Below are 19,470 nucleotides of genomic sequence, written 5' to 3'. Positions count from 1 at the left end.
ACTGCAGGGATAACTCCATCCAAGTTTCACAGACAGAGTAAGGGAGGAACAACTCCCTTAAGGAAATTTGAGGTCCTGATACTGCAAGAAGGTAGAGCCAATGGAGGGGTCAGACTTAACAGATGCTTATTAACTGTTTATTTCTGCCCTTTGTTCTGGCCCATAGAGTCTCTGTAACAATTCAGAAAATACTTCTTTTTCCAATTGTATGTTGCTATTTTGGTCACTTGAGCCAAATTTTCATAAAACCCTTTGTGAAAAACCATACTTTCAACCTTTATTTCAGTTTTCCTCTTCCGCATGACTCAGAACAGGTCCATGGAACTCATCTGAGGAACTCAAAATATTCTGGCTCTTTCTTTCACTCACCCTATTTTCCCAAGATGTTTTTATGCCAGACATCTTCAGCATTGGCTTCTATCCCTTTCTTGTATAAGTCAACTCTGACAAAGGCACTGTGGTTCACTGTTTGTCGGATATCACCTGTTGTGATTAAATTGTGTTCTCCAGAAAGATATGTTCAGTACCAACCCTTGGGACATGTGAACATGCCCTTATTTAGAAACAGGGTTATTGGAGAAGTAATCAGGTTGAAATGAGGTCATATTAGATTAGGGTAGGCCCTATTCTAATGACTGATATCCTTATACAAAGAGGAAAATCTGGACACACAGCCACACTCAGAGCAGAGTGCCTTGTAAAGATAAAAAGACACTGAAGATGCAAAGAGAAGGTCACATGAAGACAGAGACAGGCATTAGAGTCAGGCCTGTACCAGCCAAGGATTGCTGGTAATTACTAGAAGCTAAGAGAGAGGTGTATAAACAGTCTTTCCTTGGAGCATGGCTTCAGTCCTTCCCTTCAGAGGGAGCATGGTTCTACTGACACCTGGATTTGTGGCTTCTAGTCTCCAGAACTTTCAGGCAAATTGATATTGTTTTATGTTATTCAGTTTATGGTATTTTATTTTGGTCATCCTAGGCAACTTTCATACTTCCCAACTTTGTGTCAGCATTTAGGCTCAGCGAGGATCCAATACTTCCTAAAATGTCAAAACCAGAGTGTACAGAAGTAAAGAAATTAAAAGGTCAGTTTTCATTCCAATCCCAAAGAAAGGCAATGCCAAAGAATGCTCAAACTACTGCACAATTGCACTCATCTCACACGCTAGTAAAGTAATGCTCAAAATTCTCCAAGCCAGGCTTCAGCAGTACGTGAACCGTGAACTTCCTGATGTTCAAGCTGGTTTTAGAAAAGGCAGAGGAACTAGAGATCAAATTGCCAACATCTGCTGGATCATCGAAAAAGCCAGAGAGTTCCAGAAAAACATCTATTTCTGCTTTATTGACTATGCCAAAGCCTTTGACTGTGTGGATCACAAGAAACTGTGGAAAATTCTGAAAGAGATGGGAATACCAGACCACCTGACCTGCCTCTTGAGAAACCTATATGCAGGTCAGGAAGCAACAGATAGAACTGGACATGGAACAACAGACTGGTTCCAAATATGAAAAGGAGTACGTCAAGGCTGTATATTGTCACCCTGCTTATTTAACTTCTATGCAGAGTACATCATGAGAAACGCTGGGCTGGAAGAAGCACAAGCTAGAATCAAGACTGCTGGGAGAAATATCAATAACCTCAGATATGCAGATGACACCACCCTTATGACAGAAAGTGAAGAGGAGCTAAAAAGCCTCTTGATGAAAGTGAAAGAGGAGAGTGAAAAAGTTGGCTTAAAGCTCAACATTCAGAAAACAAAGATCATGGCATCCCGTCCCATTACTTCATGGGAAATAGATAGGGAAACAGTGGAAACAGTATCAGACTTTATTTTGGGGGGCTCCAAAATCACTGCAGATGGTGATTGCAGCCATGAAATTAAAAGACGCTTACTCCTTGGAAGAAAAGTTATGAACATCCTAGATATCATATTGAAAAGCAGAAACATTACTTTGCCAACAAAGGTCCATCTAGTCAAAGCTATGGTTTATTCAGTGGTCATGTATGGATGTGAGAGTTGGACTGTGAAGAAGGCTGAGCACCGAAGAATTGATGCTTTTGAACTATGGTGTTGGAGAAGACTCTTGAGAGTCCCTTGGACTGCAAGGAGATCCAACCAGTCCATTCTGAGGGAGATCAGCCCTGGGATTTCTTTGGAGAGAATGATGCTAAAGCTGAAACTCCAGTACTTTGGCCACCTCATACAAAGAGTTGACCCATTGGAAAAGACTCTGATGCTTGGAGGGATTAGGGGCAGGAGGAGAAGGGGACGATGGAGGATGAGATGGCTGGATGGCATTACTGACTCGATGGACGTGAGTCTGAGTGAAGTCTGGGAGTTGGTGATGGACAGGGAGGCCTGGCGTGCTGCAGTTCATGGGGTCGCAAAGAGTCGGACACGACTGAGCAGCTGAACTGAACTGATAATGACTTAATAATGGCCAAGCCAGGGCTAGCATGCTTAGTCCAGTGTTCGTTCTAACACTGGTTTCCTTAGTGATTTTTCTCGTAAGTCTAAAGAAGTTTGGATCAAGACAGAAATCCAACACTGAGCTTAGCAGAGAAGCCCTCTGCCCATGGGAACCACTGGCTATGGGTATGATTCACTGTGCTGATGAAAGAGATACAGTGTGAGGCATGGGGTTCAGTTTAGCTTCAGTGTCATCTTTAGAGAGAAAGGAAAAGTAGATTGCAGTTGTATGATAAGGGGAGGGTGTTTCAAGAACAGCTTGAGAGCTACCAGGTGACTGGGATGTGTGTTTTTTGCCTTTGTCAATATATTTTCAAAGAAAAGCTCAGCCTTTGGGACTGAAGGTAAGCACAGAGGCATAAAAACTTCTTACCTGACGATAGTAGTGTCATCAGCCACCTGCAGCGTGTGGAGGCATGTTGGAGTTGATGAGAATTACTGAGCCTAAGTGACCTGCTCTAGGAACTAAGCGATCATAGCCAGTAGAGACTATAAGCCTGGTGATTGTTATTCGAGTCTCAGAGTGTGCTCTTTCATAAATGTTTCATCAGAGCAGAGACAATTTTGATTTTTAAGATCTTGCTAAAACCTTCTAGGACCACCTGCCTATTATCCCTCTTGGGAAGAATAACAAATAGATTTTCCTCTCCAGGGAAAAGATTCTCTGCCTAAAAGGAATCCAAGCGTGTTATGATAAGGCTAAGTTATCTTGTTATTTCTCCCAAGTCATCGTGAGCATGAGTTCTGGGATCCTCTCAATCTCAGTGTCTCCCGTGGTGCTGCCGTGGTTTCTGCCAGAGCCTTTGATAGGCACTTACTAAATGTTGTTGAGAATTCCACAGAGGCTAGAATACAGAGCTAATGCCTTAAACATGACACGACTCTAGGATGTAAACTGAACTGCTTAGTTTCATATTTGAATTGCCTACCCCAAAGAAATGCAGTGAACCTCCTCACAGCAATCTGGGATAATCATACTTTCCTAGACATTTTATACCCCTTTTTTGTGTGGATGATGGAGGATTTGAGGAGAAAAAACCACCACACCCACCAGTGCAAGACATAAATGTGTGATGCTGGAGGTGATGACTTTTTCTTCTCACTTGTCTTTTTTCCAATCACGTGTTATTGCTTTGGTTTGCTTCCTTTGTTCACATTAAAAAAAAAAAAAAAAAAAACCCAAAAAAACTAGTAAAGGATGGGAAAGCAGGAAACGATTTATTATCTAATAGAAGAAATTAGTTATTATAGAAATTATCTTCATGTGGCTGTTATTCTTAGGCAGACATCCTTCAATCAGGAATCATCTGAGGTTTGTGGCTGTCAGCTGTTCAAAGTACATTAGAAAATCTGCCGTGGTACACAGCCTTCACGCCTTCCATCAGCTCTGTGACAGGCAGACAAGGGGAACAGTGCTTGGCAGGCCAGTGCTTGTCAAGTGAAGCTAGAATGACTTTCGGAGGAATTTAAATTGGATCAGGTTTTATCATTCATTGCTTTATCTTTGATATTCTCCCAGAGAGTTATAATTAGAGGTATATGAAAGAGAAATAGCCTGAGAAACTTCCTGATGGGTGAACTCCATAGGTATAATGCATTTTAAAAAATTATTTTTGAAACATAGACATATAGTTATATGACATCCTTGTCCTTTTACAGACACATTCTAGAAAGGCCACCTTGTGTACAGAAGTTTTTATAAAGAGGAATTTGATAGAGGCTTCTTGATATGGTCTTACAATAGGGAATGCTTATGAGGTAGGACTTCAGAGAATCCTAAAGTATCCCTTACCCGCCACCCCTATTATAACACCTTGCTGTTTTTCAGTCGCTAAGTCATGTCTGACTCTTTGTGACCCTGTGGACTGCAAGACACCAGGCTCCTCCCAAAGTTTGCCCAAATTCATGTTCATTGAATCGGTGATGCCATCCAACCATTTCATCCTCTGCTGCCCACTTCTCCTTTTGCCTTTTCAGTCTTTCCTAGCATCAGGGTCTCTTCCAATGAGTTAGGTCTTCGCATCAGGTGGCCAAAGCATTGGAGCTTCAGGATCAGTCTTTCCAAGGAATATTCAGGGTTGGTTTTCTTTAGGATTGACTGGCACCTAATGATCTAAAAATCCTCATAGGAAAAGACACTATGAAACAGAACCTATGACTGTCTTTATGAATACAGTCTTTTATGCACTCAGACAAATCAATTTAGATAATATGCTAAAGTAGGGAAATGCTGACATGTTTTAGATCTTATGTAACAATGATGGAAAAAATTTTCATTTCCATCTATGCCTCCTAGCAAGTTCCACCATTATGAGAAGTCTGTGAAATAAGTTTGCTTTGTTACAGATTATATGTAAGATATATTTTTATTCTTTTTCCTTTCTTCCATGTTTGTGTGTGTTGGAGCTTGTAGGGGGCTATGCCTATTTCTCATTCTGAATTGAGGGTTCTCATGCTCATGATCTTTGGCTTCTTATTTTCTGTATTCATAACAGGGTGTCAACTTACAACAATACTATAAAATGCAAGACTTGCAGAAATGGTAGCTGATAAGAGCTGGAATCAAAGATTCAATCTGCTCAGGTTCTTTGACTCAGAGTTGTTCCCCAGTGTCCAGGGCTGCAGAGTTCAGGAACAAGTGGAATGCTTAGAGAATAAACTTCCTTATTCCATCTTTGGTCAACTTGCTGGGTATTGCTTCAAGCCTGTCCTGGTGGAGTTAGTAGGGGGACAAGTATTGGCCATGGTGGTTTCGTAGAAGTTCACATGGACAATTTTGGGCTACAAGCATGTGAAGATATAGGTCCTTACACCTGAATTGATCCTCCGGAGCCTCCTTTAATTTTTCTATGGCTTCAATTAAAAAGAAACATTGACCTATCTTCTACCATTTGTGCTTCTTTCGCTTTCTTGCTCCATCTCACAAATCACTCTTTTCTAATTTTCCTGAGGAGAATATGCACTAAAATAGTAGATTACATACTAAATCCTTGGGTCCAAAGGGGAAAAAAAACCCTCAAATATTAGTTTCACTAAAGGTGAACTTAAGCTCTGGTCAGAAAGTAATGATTAGAACTCTTTCTTGCTACCCAGCACCTAAAATTCAACTATCTAATCTGTACAGCTTTATTTTAAGGAAATGATACATGGTAACTTTCATATTCACTGTTTGAAGTGGGGCTAGACCATGTCATAAAGTGCTGAATTGAAACCATTCTTGTAAAGAGGTCACAGATCAAGAAGACCTCAGCTGAATTTCACACATATCCATTTTCTATTGAAGTATAGTTGCTTTACTGTACTGTGCTAGTTTCAGGTGTATAGCACAGCTTTACACATATACATCTATATACAGTTAAGCATATGTCTCTATATGCAGTTATGTATGTATGTATATATGTGTGCATGTATACATTCTTCAGATTCTCTTCCTTTATAGGTATACAGTAGTTGCAAAATATTGAGTATAGTTCCCTGAGCTATACAGTTAGTCCTTGTTGATTATCTGTTTTATATATTGTAGTATGTATATGTTAATCCTAGCCTAATTTATTCTTAATACATATCCACTTAATCAGCAATGTGCCACAGGAGAAGTAATAAGGTATCATCTAGTCTTAATTTTCACATGTGTAAATGAGAATAATGACATAGTTTAGGGGATTTATTAATTTTGAGTAATAGAACCAAAGTGGCTTGGTGTAGAGGTGGCAGCCCACTCCAGTACTCTTGCCTGGAAAATCCCATGGATAGAGGAGCCTGGTAGGCTGCAGTCCATGGGGTCACTAAGAGTCGGACATGACTGAGTGACTTCACTTTCACTTTTCATTTTCACGCATTGGAGAAGGAAATGGCAACCCACTCCAGTGTTCTTGCCTGGAGAATCCCAGGGACAGGGAGCCTGGTGGGCTGCCGTTTATGGGGTCACACAGAGTCGGACATGACTGAAGTGACTTAGCAAGCAAGCAAGATGCTTAGTTAACATATGTGCTCTTTGCCTTCTTGGACTGTATGCTCTGTGAAAAGCGGGTGTATGTTTTCTGTTCCTCCTGTGACTTCCCACACTATATTACTCTGATCTGCTTATGGCAATTGATGTATATTGAGTGATACTCTGTGATTAGTATGAAATTCAGTAAATGAAGGTAAGTGGTTGGCTGGCCCCAGCCACCATGGACTTGGCAGTTGTGTCTCTTTCAGAACAGAAGCTCCCAGGGGAAGCCTGACATCTGTTGCAGCCATGAACACCAATGTGTGATTAAAGCTAAGTGCTAACAAGAGAATCCAAGGTTTTTGTTTTATGCTGAGCTTGTGCTTTGATGTGATCCTGGTTAGAGTCAGGACAAGGGCAACACAAATGAAAAAATGCAAGAGTTTATTGACTGAGGAGATATAATCTATAGATTTATGGTGAGATGGATGCAACTTGATTTATAGAGGAAAACTGCACCTGCCCCTCAATGGTGTTGAGCTCTAGGTAATAGGACAGCCAGCCTCCCTCTGTAAAGATGGCTAAGTTTCTGAGCCGATTGTCAAACATCATAAATCATGGAGACCCGGGCCGCATCCTGCTGAAACATATAAACTTAAAACAAGCACAGGCATAGACAGTAAATAAGCAGCATGTGGGTCTTCCATGAAAGAACAGAGGTCATTTAAATTGTGTGGCATGGAGGGCTCAGAGGTCATTGTAGGTTGATGTCCATCAAGTAGAGTTCAGTCCTGTATGTTTCCTGCCACTCTTCTCAAGGTGGCCTGGGAAGGGAGCTGAACTCTTCTGCAGGTTTTATTTTGACTAATTAATGACACAGGCTTGGAGGTATGAAGTGTGGTAGAAGCCATCTACTACTTTAATTATGTCTGACCTTAACACTGTCCATGCCTGGAGGATATGGTCTCTGATTGACTGATGCCTCCCCACAAGTGGCCATTCCACAAAGTAAGTATCTAAGAGTCTTTTTTAAAGGAGACTAATGGGTTAGCCCTAGACAAAGAAAACAGATAAAGCCCTTAGGACTATGTCTCTAAAACACTTACCCAACCCTGCAGTATTCTAAGGGAGCTCGGCTCCCCCTTGTGGCCTAAAAACATGTGTCCATTTGTTCCACCCTCATTGCCTACTTTACAGGAGTCAGTCTTTTGCCAACTACATCTTGAGCTTTCTATCCTTTCTTGTGGGAAAATAGACACAGCCCTGGCAAACCGATAGATGTACACCTGGCTTAGTTAATGCTCATGCACCCGGACTTGTCTTTCTCCCCTTCTCTTGTGGGCTATCACAGTCTTCAGCTCTAAGATCAGTGTTCTCAGGCGTTCTATCTTCCTAGCTAAGTCTATCTGCTTACCTATCTATCTTTTTATATTTTTACCTATCCCAAGGAATAATTGACTAATCACATCTCAAGATGCTATTATATAATAAGATTGGGTTTCATTTTTTTTTGAAAGAGGAATTAAATCTGTTGATTGAATTTGGAGAATGAAAAGATGGACAGTAAAATATGAGATCCATGGGAGGTAAGCCTAGCTCTTTTTTAAAAGAAAGATATATTTATGTATTTTTTGGCTTGTGCTTGTGTTAGTTGCAGCACGTGGGATATTTGCTCTTTGTTGTGGCACACTGGATATTTAGGGGCAGCATGTGGGATCTTTCAGTTGACGTGTGTGTGCGCGAGTTCAATCACTAAATCGTGTTGGTCTCATTGCAACCTCATGGACTGTAGCCCACCAAGCTCCTCTGTCCACAGGACTTTTCAGGCAGGAATACTGGAGTGGCTTGCCACTTCCTTCTCCAGGGGACCTTTCCGACCCAGGGATTGAACCCATGTCTCTTGTTTCTCCTCTATTGGTAGGTGGATTCTTTACCCCTGGGTCACCTGGGAAGCCCTCTTTACTTGCAGCATGTGGGATCTAGTTCCCTGACCACTGATGGAACCTGGGCCCCTTGCATTGGGATTGTGGAGCCTTAGCCACTGGACCACCAGGGAAGTCCCAGGCCTAACTTTTAGAAGTGATATATCCTCAAGGCCAGAAATGGAAAACTCAAAAACAAAAGGGTTACATCTTGTTCTCTGTCACATTTTAAAACTTATGTGGCTTCTAAAAACATAAATTTGTTTCCATCATTTAAAAATAGATTTCATATAAAAACTGAACATGGCTTGGATTTCTGGCTTCTTAAAATCAAAAGATTTGACATCAGAGGGTTCACATTTTCTTGTGGTAACTGTCAGTGGAGCCTGACTGATATCTGTACACTTTAAATTCAGTACATGTCCTCCATTTTACCACAGACTTCACCACTTCCTACAGTCTTGTGGTTGACCCATATCCCTCCATTTGTATCTGATGAGTTTGTGATTCTGTAGGCTTGTAGCATGGAAGGTCCATTCACACCCTTATTATGGCATAACTTTGGTCCCTAGTTCCATAAAATATTTTTGAAAAACTGAGTAATTGCCCAGAGACCTATGTCTAGCCAGGGTGGGGCATGCAGCCCCAGATAGTCCAGCCTTCACAGGGCGAGCTGACCTGGAAATCTCAAGAGAGTGATACAGGGAAATCTCAAGGCCTGAAACAGTGACCAGGAATGTGTCAAAATGAAGATGTATTTCACCTCCTTACAGACTAATAAGATTGTGAAAAACAGTAACAAAAAACGCAGGGTTTATCTATGTTCAGGCTATTTCTCTGTTGTTTTTAGTCACCAAATCATGTCCAACTCTTTTGTGACCCCATGGACTGTAGCCTGCTTGGCTCCTTTGTCCATAGGATGTCCCAGGCAAGAACACTGGAGTGGGTTGTCACTTCCTTCTCTGGGGGATCTTCCCACAGAGGTATCGGGAGTCTGTGAGTCTTCATTTATTTGTGCTGGTTTACTGATACCCTGGAACATTTGCTACTTATTAGTGCATTTGATTCTGCCTGGCCTTTTCAACTCCTAGACTGTAAACTCTTGGAAGACAGATTTCCTGCTCTAGTTCTTTTCCCTTCTGTCTTTCGTTCTTCCCCTTGTCTCCCAATTTCCCATAAAATAAAACACATTAAAAGAATATGTGGTTTTGATCTTTCAGTCAGTTCAGTTGATTATTCATATCCAACTTTTTCGACCCCATGGACTGCAGCATGCCAGGCTTCCCTATCCATCACTAACTCTTGGAGCTTGCTCAAACTCATGTCTGTTGAGTCAGTGATGCCATCCAACCATCTCATTCTCTGTTGTCCCCTTTTATTCTTGCCTTCATTCTTTCCCAGCATCAGGATCTTTTCCAGTGAGTCAGTTCTTTGCATCACATGGCCAAAGTATTGGGGCTTCAGCATCAGTCCTTCTAATGAATCAGTTCACTGAAGTTCAGTCACTTAGTCATGTCTGACTCTTTGTGATCCCATGGACTGCAGCACGCCAGTCTTCCCTGTCCATCACCAACTCTTGCAGCTTGCTCAGACTCACATCCATTAATATTCAAGACTGATTTCCTTTAGGATTGACTTGTTTGATCTCCCTGCAGTCCAAGGGACTCTCAACAGTCTTCTCCAATGCTACAGTTCAAAACCATCAGTTCTTTGGTGTTCACTTTTCTTTATGGTACAACTCTCACATCCATACATGACCACTGGAAAAACCATAGCTTTGACCAGACAGACCTTTGTTGGCAAAGTAAGGTCTCTGCTTTTTAATATGCTGTCTAGGTTGGTCATAGCTTTTCCTCCAAGGAGCCAAATGTCTTTTAGTTTTATGGCAGGCAGTCACCATCTGCAGTGATTTTGGAGTCCAAGAAAATAAAATCTGTCACTGTTTCCATTGTTTCCCCATCTATTTGCAATGAGGTGATGGGACCGCATGCCATGATCTTAGGTTTTTGAATGTTGGGTTTTATGCCAGCTTTCTCACTCTCTTTCACTTTCATCAAGAGGCTCTTCAGGTCCTCTTCACTTTCTGCCATAATGGTGGTATCATCTTCATATCTGAGGTTATTGATATTTCCTCTGGCAATCATGATTCCAGCTTGTGCATCATCCAGTCCAGCATTTCACATGATGAACTCTGCATATAAGGTAAATAAGCAGGTTGACAATATATAGCATTGATGTACTCTTTTCCCAGTTTGGAACCAGTCTATTGTTCCATGTCCAGTTCTAACTGTTGCTTCTTGACCTGCATACAGATTTCTCAGGAGGCAGGTAAGTTGATCTGGTATTCGCATCTCTTTAAGAATGTTCAACAGTTTGTTTTGATCCACACAGTCAAAGGCTTTCACTGTAGTCAATAAAGCAGAAGTAGAATTTTCCTGAAACTCTCTTACTTTTTCTATGATCCAACAGATCCTGGCAATTTGATTTCTGGTTCCTCTGCCTTTTCAAAATCCAGCTTGAATATCTGGAAGTTCTCGGTTCACGTACTGTTGAAGCCTGGCTTGAAGAATTTTGAACATTACTTTACTAGCGTGTGAGATGAGTGCAATTGTGCGGTAGTTTGAGCATTCTTTGGCACTGCCTTTCTTTGGGATTGGAATGAAAACTGCCTTTTTCCAGTCCTGTGGCCCCTGCTGAGTTGTCCAAATTTAGTGGCATATTGAATGCAACACTTTTATAGCATCATCTTTCAGGATTTTAAAAGGTCAACTAGAGTTTCATCACCTCTGCTAGCTTTGTTTGCAGTGATGCTTCTTAAGGTCCACTCGACTTCGCATTCCAGGATGTCAGACTCTTGGTGAGTGATCACACCATTGTGGTTATCTGGGTCATGAAGATCTTTTTTGTATAATTCTTCTGTGTATTCTTGCCAACTCTTTTTAATATCTTCTGCTTCTGTTAGGTCCATACCATTTCTGTTGTTTATTGTGCCCATCTTTGCATGAAATGTTCCCTTCAGTTCAGTTCAGTTCAGTTCAGTCGCTCAGTCATGTCCGACTCTTTGCGACCCCATGAATCACAGCACTCCAGGCCTCCCTGTCCATCACCAACTCCCAGAGTTCACTCAGACTCACATCCATTGTGTCAGTAATGCCATCCAGCCATCTCATCCTCTGTCGTCCCCTTTTCCTCCTGCCCCCAATCCCTCCCAGTATCAAAGTCTTTTCCAATGAGTCAACTCTTCGCATGAGGTGGCCAAAGTACTGGAGTTTCAGCTTCAGCATCATTCCTTCCAAAGAACACCCAGGGCTGAGCTCCTTCAGAATGGACTGGTTGGATCTCCTTGCAGTCCAAGGGACTCTCAAGAGTCTTCTCCAACACCACAGTTCAAAAGCATCAATTCTTTGGCACTCAGCTTTCTTCACAGTCCAACTCTCACATCCATACATGACTACTGGAGAAACCATAGCCTTGACTAGATGGACCTTAGTTGGCAAAGTAATGTCTCTGCTTTTGAATATGCTATCTAGGTTGGTCCCTTGGTAACTCTAATTTTCTTGAAGAGATCTCCAGTCTTTCCCATTCTATTGTTTTCCTCTATTTCTTTCCATTGATCACTGAGGAAGGCTTTCTTATCTCTCCTTACTATTCTTTGAAACTCTGCATTCAGATAGCTATATCTTTCCTTTTCTCCTTGCCTTTAGCTTCTTTTCTTTTGAGCTGTAGATGTATAAATAAAAGTTTAATCAATTTCCTGGCTGCTGCTTCTTTTCCTTTGCTAGATCAGGATGGAATCCTCAGAACCTTTTGTTCTTTTTTGTTTTAGGTTTTAGAATGAGACAGCGCCATGTCCTCATGGAATCAACGGGGCCTGCAGGCCGTTGCCCTCACTTGGTGGAATCTGTTCCTTGTGAGGATCCTGTGTGTTATCAGTGGCTGGTGTCAGAAGGGATCTGTATCCCTGACCATGGCAAGTGTGGCCCTGGACATCGCATCCTGAAAGCTGTCTGCCAGAATGAGCAAGGTATGACTCAAAGAAACATGGAGATTGAGTAATATCTGCCAAGTAACACATCACCACTCTCAGATCATCTTCCACAAGGATACAGTCTTTCCTAGTCTTGAATATTCATGTTTGAGTTGATGACAGCGACATATTTCTGCAGAGAAAGCTGCTTTGGCTTAATATAGAGCTGTGTGCTCTGTGGCAGAAGAGCACTGATTATACCTAAATGCAGTACAGAAAACTCAGAGAGGTCTCTGGAGTTCTTAGTTTATTAAGACATTGTCTGGAGAGCCTCCAACTCATTAATACAAAACAAGATTTATTTGTGTTTATTGATGTTATTATGTAACATGCTTTTTATATGTTATCATTATTAACAAATACCACCTTGTAAATTGCAGGGCTGAAGCCCCCTCCAAGTAAAAGGAAAAAAAAAAAAGTACAAAACTGCATCTTTTCAGTTATATAGCATTAGATTAGAATCAGTTCTAGACATAATGCTAACAATTCTAAAGAACTGTGTTAAAATATAGGTTGTCGAGATTAACAAAACTATTAACAGTGGTGTCTTTCCTTCATCACCAAACTTCTGGTACAGTGGTTTTGTACAATGAAGGGTGATTTAGCAAATACATAAGACACATGGAAATGAGAAAAGTGACATTTAAAACCTTTATCTTAGTGTTAAAAAAATATTCAGTCTCCTGGAAGAGTATTAAGTATGTCTATTAATCAGTCCTGTCATGTATGGTCATAATTTATAATACTCATGGTGTGTGGAGTGAAATGTTTTGACTTATGGAGTGAAGAGATCCACAGAATAGAAGGAGATTAGAAAGTGGATTCAGGATCAGCAGTGTATTAATATTTCCTCTTTCCTTCCTTCTTCTTGCCTCTTTTCTCTCTCTCATTCCCTCCTTTTCTCCATCACTTCCTTCTTTCTGTCCTTCCTTCTCCTTTCCCCCTCCTTCTCTCCCTCCACACATCCTTCCTTTTTTAAATCACTGCCATAGTTATACAAATAAACATTTATCAACTGATGTAATTGATTACCTCATGAAGCCAGGTAGTTGTTTAATTAAATAGAGAGCCACACCAGATTGTACTAGCTATAGTCCTTTTTGACTAAATAGTTTAACAGTAGATTCTAATATTACCAAGCAGTTTTTGAATTGTGGTGACATACATGTGAATTATTAACAGCAGCACCTAAGATCAATTTTTGAATTCAAAAAGAGTAGGATAGGTGTTTAAAACCTGAGCTCTAGAGTCAGGTTGGAATTTCCAGTCTGCTACTGTTCTGGTAGATGGTCTCAGAAAACTTATTTAACTGTGGAGACATCTTTTCCTTCACCTGGAAAGCAGAGATAATAAAAACCTACTTCTCACTCTCAGATTAAATGAAAGTGTTAAGTGAAGTGCCTGGCACATAACTGTTCAAAATAAGCTGTGAGCTTATTTCATTTGTAATACACACTTATTGTTTTCTGTCCTAGGGGATTTGTGCAAACAGCATTCTTTTATACTAGTAAAATGGAAATAATAATGAAGATTAGAATTACTGTACTAGTTCACCTTCCCAGACTCTAGCTGTGGAAACAAAATCATTTGTTTGATTGAGACCCCGTGACAGATGACTGTCCAGCTTTGTCATAGCAGGTTTTGAAGATTTTACACAGCTGTCATACAATGTCGGACACGACTGAGCGACTTCCCTTTCACTTTTCACTTTCATGCATTGGAGAAGGAAATGGCAACCCACTCCAGTGTTCTTGCCTGGAGAATCCCAGAAATGGGGGAGCCTGGTGGGCTGCCGTCTATGGGGTCACACCAAGTCGGACACGACTGAAGTGACTTAGCAACAGCATACAATGTCCACAGGGCTGGGGACTCCTTTCACAATGTATACTGCCCCTTCTTCAGTATTGCACAGTGTGAGATTCTGATTTATAATTAGAAGTATATATCTGGTCTCTGACCCTATTCTAGCACATGGCTTCTAAAATCATTGGCATTTCCTGAGCAGTACGAGCAATGGGAGAAGCTTTTGTTGTAATAGTTGGCCAGTGGTCCTCAGTTCCTGAAATCACGTCCATAAAGTTGAAATTCGTATCTAGTTATTCACATCAAGACCCTTTCTACCACTACTGGATTTATATTACTGAGGTGACTTTCGAAAAGTACCTAAAGGCGAGGTCTGGTCGCTCCAGGCAACCATGAAGAGAAGATTAGAACTTTCAACCCCATCCAGTGATATCTGGGGAAAGGGGAGGGACTGGAGGCTGACTGAAACACTAATGGCTAATGAGTTAATCAATCATGCCTGTGTAATGAAACGTCCATAAAAATCCAAAGGACGTGGTTCAGAGAGCTCCCAGATTGATAAATACATAGAAATTTGGAAAGAGTAGCAAAAGGAGGCTCTTTGCCCTTTCCCATGCCTTGCCCTCTGCATCTTATCCACCTCATTGTTCCTGAGTTTTATCCTGTTGTAATAAAATGGTTATCTAGTAAGCAAATGGTTTTTCCGAGTTCTGTGAGCTACTCTAACAAATTTATCAAACCGTAGGAAGGGGTCGTGGGAACTTCTAATTTTAGTTAGTTTCGTGAGAAGCACAGGTAACCTGGACTTGAGATTGATGTCTCAAGTGAAGGGCAGTCTTGAGGGAGTGAGCCCTTTACCTGTGGACTCTGATGCTACCGGCAGATAGGCAGTATCAGAAATAAGTTGAATGGAAAGCAGCTGGACTGGACAATTTGCTTGATGTGGTGTGGGGCAACCACCCCTTCCTGCACATGCACGGACATGTACACCTTGGAGTTGAGGGCAGAACATTTTTGACAGAGCTATCAACTTTACCATTTTACAGCAGGTCTGGAGTTCTATTGCTTATTCCTGTGAAATAACTCATTTTTCAGCATGAGCTTACATTCACAGTTTCTATGGGAGAAGTAGGAATTACTACTTGTTCAGATCAGTTTCATGAAGTCTTTGTAGTTTTTAAGTACCTGGATGGCCCCTTCATCATTTATGGGGCAACAACCACAGTCATGATTACAAAAATCATGGCCTCCACGTGGCCTCCACGTGGCTGAAGTAGTCTTTGATCCAGTGAGAAACTGAAAATGTGATCTGGTTGCACTTTTTTGAAGTTCATCATCTATGAGATTCTAGATGATTGATGACCCAAATTTGCCAGAGAAGTACTCCTGTTTGACTCTCCACGTATTGTCATAAGGCCTTCCCTGGTTTCTCAGATGGTAAACAATCTGCCTGCAATGTGGGATATCCGGGTTTGATCCCTGGGTCGGGAAGATGACGTGAAGAAGGAAATGACAATACACGTGTGTTCATCACTCAGTCGTGTCCAACTCTTTGTGACCCCATGGACTGTAGCTCACCAGGCTCCTCTGCCCATGGAATTTTCCAGGCAAGAATAGTAGAAGGAAATGACTACCCACTCTACTATTCTTGCCTGGAAAATTCCATGGGCAGAGGAGCCTGGTGGGCTACAGTCCATGGGGTCACAAAGAGTTGGACACAACTGAGACAGAAGTTGACAGGACTCTTGACATTCATTTAAAGGCTTAGAGAGAAAAAAGGGTTGAGATCTATTCAATGAATCTCCTGTGATTTTTTTTTCTTTTAACAACTGAGACTTTTCATTACTCTGAGTATATTGTTTCATAGGCTTTTATTTCAGAATTTATTCATAGGTAAATGGATGAGACCAAAGAAAATAATTTTTTATTAAAAATTAAACTCAAATCTAATTAGACTTGAGACTTGCTTTAATTTGCAAGGTTACTTACTTTGTTCTTTATTTTAAGACTTGTCCATATTGACTCACTCCAGGTATCCCTTATACCAAAAGGATTCGGTATCCTTGTGGAAGTGGACAACCCATTCAGATTGTGGAGCCAAGAGATTTTCTCATAGCTGTGATCAGGATTCTGTGAGACTCTTGACAGTGTCTTGTTCAGCATAACTCCTCTCACTAGAAAGACATGTTTCTCTTTCCCTCAGAAGTTCATTCCTACCATTAGTTTGAAGACTTAAAAATATCTATACTACACTGAAACTATGAAGTAGCTAAAAGTTATGAGTTTAAAAACGAGATCTACTTTGGATTACTTAAGAGTCAAATAGTCATATATGATTTTCTACAGGTATCTCTGTAGGTATCTAGTAATTTGACCCTTTCTCTATTTTTATTTATCACTGATGCTCTTCAGTGAGTCTCACTAAAGTTTCTATTTCTCACCCAGCCTGTGATGGTAACAGATAATGTTAGTCAGTAGTGTTTATTTTGAGTAATAAAATTATATCATAGATTATATGAATGAGTATTCTGATATGAAATCTGATTTCTAGTACTTTGGTAAATTGGCTTTGATTTCTCTCCTCTGCACATCTAATAATTATTATGAATCAAAAGAAGTCTACCGAGTATAGAGAACACTTAAGTTTTTCTTGTCTCATTAACAGGTATGTTTCCTACATCTCAAAGAGGGCATTTAAGTTTCCATGGAAATTTTTAATTGTTTGGTCTAGTTCTGTACAAAATGCCATTGGTAATTTGATAGGGATTGCATTGAACATGTAGATTGCCCTGGGTAGTATGGTCATTTTAATAGTATTGATCCTTACAGTCCTATAGATTATCATGCTAAGTGAAATAAGTCAGACAGAGAAAGGCAAATATCATATGATATCATTTATATATGAAATCTTTAAAAAATGATCATGAACTTATTAACAAACATAAATAGACTCACAGACATAGAAAACAAATTTATGTTACCAAACGGGAAAAGAATGGAAGGGATAAATTAGGAGTTTGGGATTAACAGATACACATGACTACATATAAAATAGGTAAATGACAAAGTCCTACTAGATAGCACATTCATTTTATGTAACTGAATCATTTTGCTGTACACCACAAACTAGCATAACATTGTAAATGGTTTATACTTCAATAAAAAAGGAGGGAGCATTTGAAAGTAAATGAAGCGTGATGCAAACTGCAAACTGATGTATATCTTCCTTAGATTATTAATTCACTGTTTTCACCTTTATTTCTTTGACATGTAACTGGTTTATTGTTGCTAGGTTTCTCTTGCAATTGAGGAAGATTTAACATCAGGGGACATCTTCCCAGAGCAGGTTGGGAAAATGCCCATAATGCCAGGGCAGTGGACAGCATTCCAGGAAGTGGCAGTGACTGGCAGGTGACCACTATTTACCACTGTTCATGTCTCCATGCAGAGAAGGCAATGGCACCCCACTCCAGTACTCTTGCCTGGAAAATCCCATGGACGGAGGAGCCTGGTAGGCTGCAGTCCATGGGGTTGCTGGGAGTCTGACACGACTGAGCAACTTCACTTTCACTTTTCACTTTTATGCATTGGAGAAGGAAATGGCAACCCACTCCAGTGTTCTTGCCTGGAGAATCTCAGGGATGAGGGAGCCTCATGGGCTGCCCTCTATGGGGTCACATAGAGTTGGACACGACTGAAGCGACTTAGCAGCAGCAACAGCATGTCTCCATGATGCAAAATGAGCAAAGGACACTGCAGTGTCATTGGATAAATACCAGACTTTCCCCTGGAACGATCAGATTCTGAGTACTCAGCACATATTTTGCTCTATAATTTGCTAAATAGGCTGTTTTTAAAAAAAAGTATCTGTATATTTCAGGAAACATCTTTATTCAGGAATAATGCAGTGTACATTCTGTACTTATAGAAAGCAAATATCCATGCTGGAGAAGACTGCAATACATCAGGAAGAACAAGGTTCACACGCTGACAGGTACATGGAGTTGAGTTCTCTGGTACCTCTGTACCGCTCCCTTGAATACAAGGTTTCTTGTTTTAACAGTTCCACTAACCTTCCCCATGCAAATATTTTCCTTAAGTGGTATATATGTTTGCACAGAAAGCATGAGGAATGATTTCCCATCATTACAGGGACTTGGCTTTTCTTTTCAGAGGCATATTTCTGTGAGTTCCTGCCTTGCATCATTAACCTTGAACAAGCCAAAAATGTGATCTTTAATCTTAGCTAAAATGGCATGTGTTTGCAATCCTTAACACTGTAGTACCTTTCCTAGGATGACTTTAATTGGTGGAAAGCATACTAGAATAATCATTTATTTGAGTTGGTTAAAATGTTTAGACATGTTTATATGTCTGTGATTGGAATTGGAAGTTTTATTTTGTTTATTTTTATCTTTAAATCTCAAGAAATATTCTTGGGCTGACCTGTGAGAATAAGGTCAAACTTGATTCATATGCGAATTGGTTGATCAGAATATTTTGTGATTCACCAGAATTCTAAATAGAACCCCCTTTGTATTTTCAACTTATGATTTTTTAAAAAAACCTTTGATCATGTTGTACCTTATTTGGTCAATAAGCACTGCTTTACTTTTCTGCATATCTTTTTTTCTTTTTTAAAGAAAACTGTCTATTTCAGTGTAATATTTATTTTCTTATATTTTAGGAAGAAAAGGAATAGATTGTTCATCAGATATTTCTTTGCCATAAAAGTATATTTGTGCAATCAATCAACCTATTTAAGAGACATCATAAAATGAGAGCCATGATAGAGAATACAGTACCTCTAAATTAAATTTCAAATACAAATCTACAAATTTTGAATAATGCCAGCATGGTTCACATAAACATATGGTTTATTAAGATGTGCATTTTGGAAAGGATAATAGTAATTGGAATTCTATTTTAAAGAAAGTAATTATCAATTCTCCTATTCTTTTAATTTTTCATTTATTTCTATTTTAATTTAAAACAACAACAACAACAACTTATCTTTTGTGCAAGGTTTGGGAATCTTAGAACTATGTTACCAGGTGTTCAGAGGAATTCGAAAGAGAAGAGAATAAACATGGACATGCATTTTATATTAGCAGTGTAAATTTAGAGTAATGACTTTTTGGAGCAGTCACACTTAGCAAGTACTCTTCTTTCCTGGCCAGATCCTCTTAGCCATACCATGTCTGTGCATGCCAGCCAGAAATTCAACTGATACCACCTGCATCTCTTTGTCTAAGGAATTTATCCAGTCACTGGAGCCTTCGTTGCTCACATATGCAGTCAGAAGTGCCAGGGA

General features: G+C 40.2%; 1 protein-coding gene across 1 annotated transcript in view; it reads left to right on the top strand.

Moving 5' to 3' along the window:
• The window catches only part of THSD7B (thrombospondin type 1 domain containing 7B), a 910,123-nt gene that overhangs the window by 316,184 nt on the left and 574,469 nt on the right, over positions 1–19,470 (top strand). Inside the window, exon 6 of the mRNA XM_068968986.1 lies at positions 12,153–12,350. Coding sequence (XP_068825087.1) covers positions 12,153–12,350 — 198 coding nt within the window. The remainder of the gene's footprint in view (positions 1–12,152; positions 12,351–19,470) is intronic.

This window comes from Capricornis sumatraensis, chromosome 3, assembly GCF_032405125.1.
Source record: "Capricornis sumatraensis isolate serow.1 chromosome 3, serow.2, whole genome shotgun sequence".
Classification (NCBI taxonomy): domain Eukaryota; kingdom Metazoa; phylum Chordata; class Mammalia; order Artiodactyla; family Bovidae; genus Capricornis; species Capricornis sumatraensis.
Note: the sequence above shows the minus strand (reverse complement) of the source record. Positions and strands in the feature narration are given on the sequence as shown.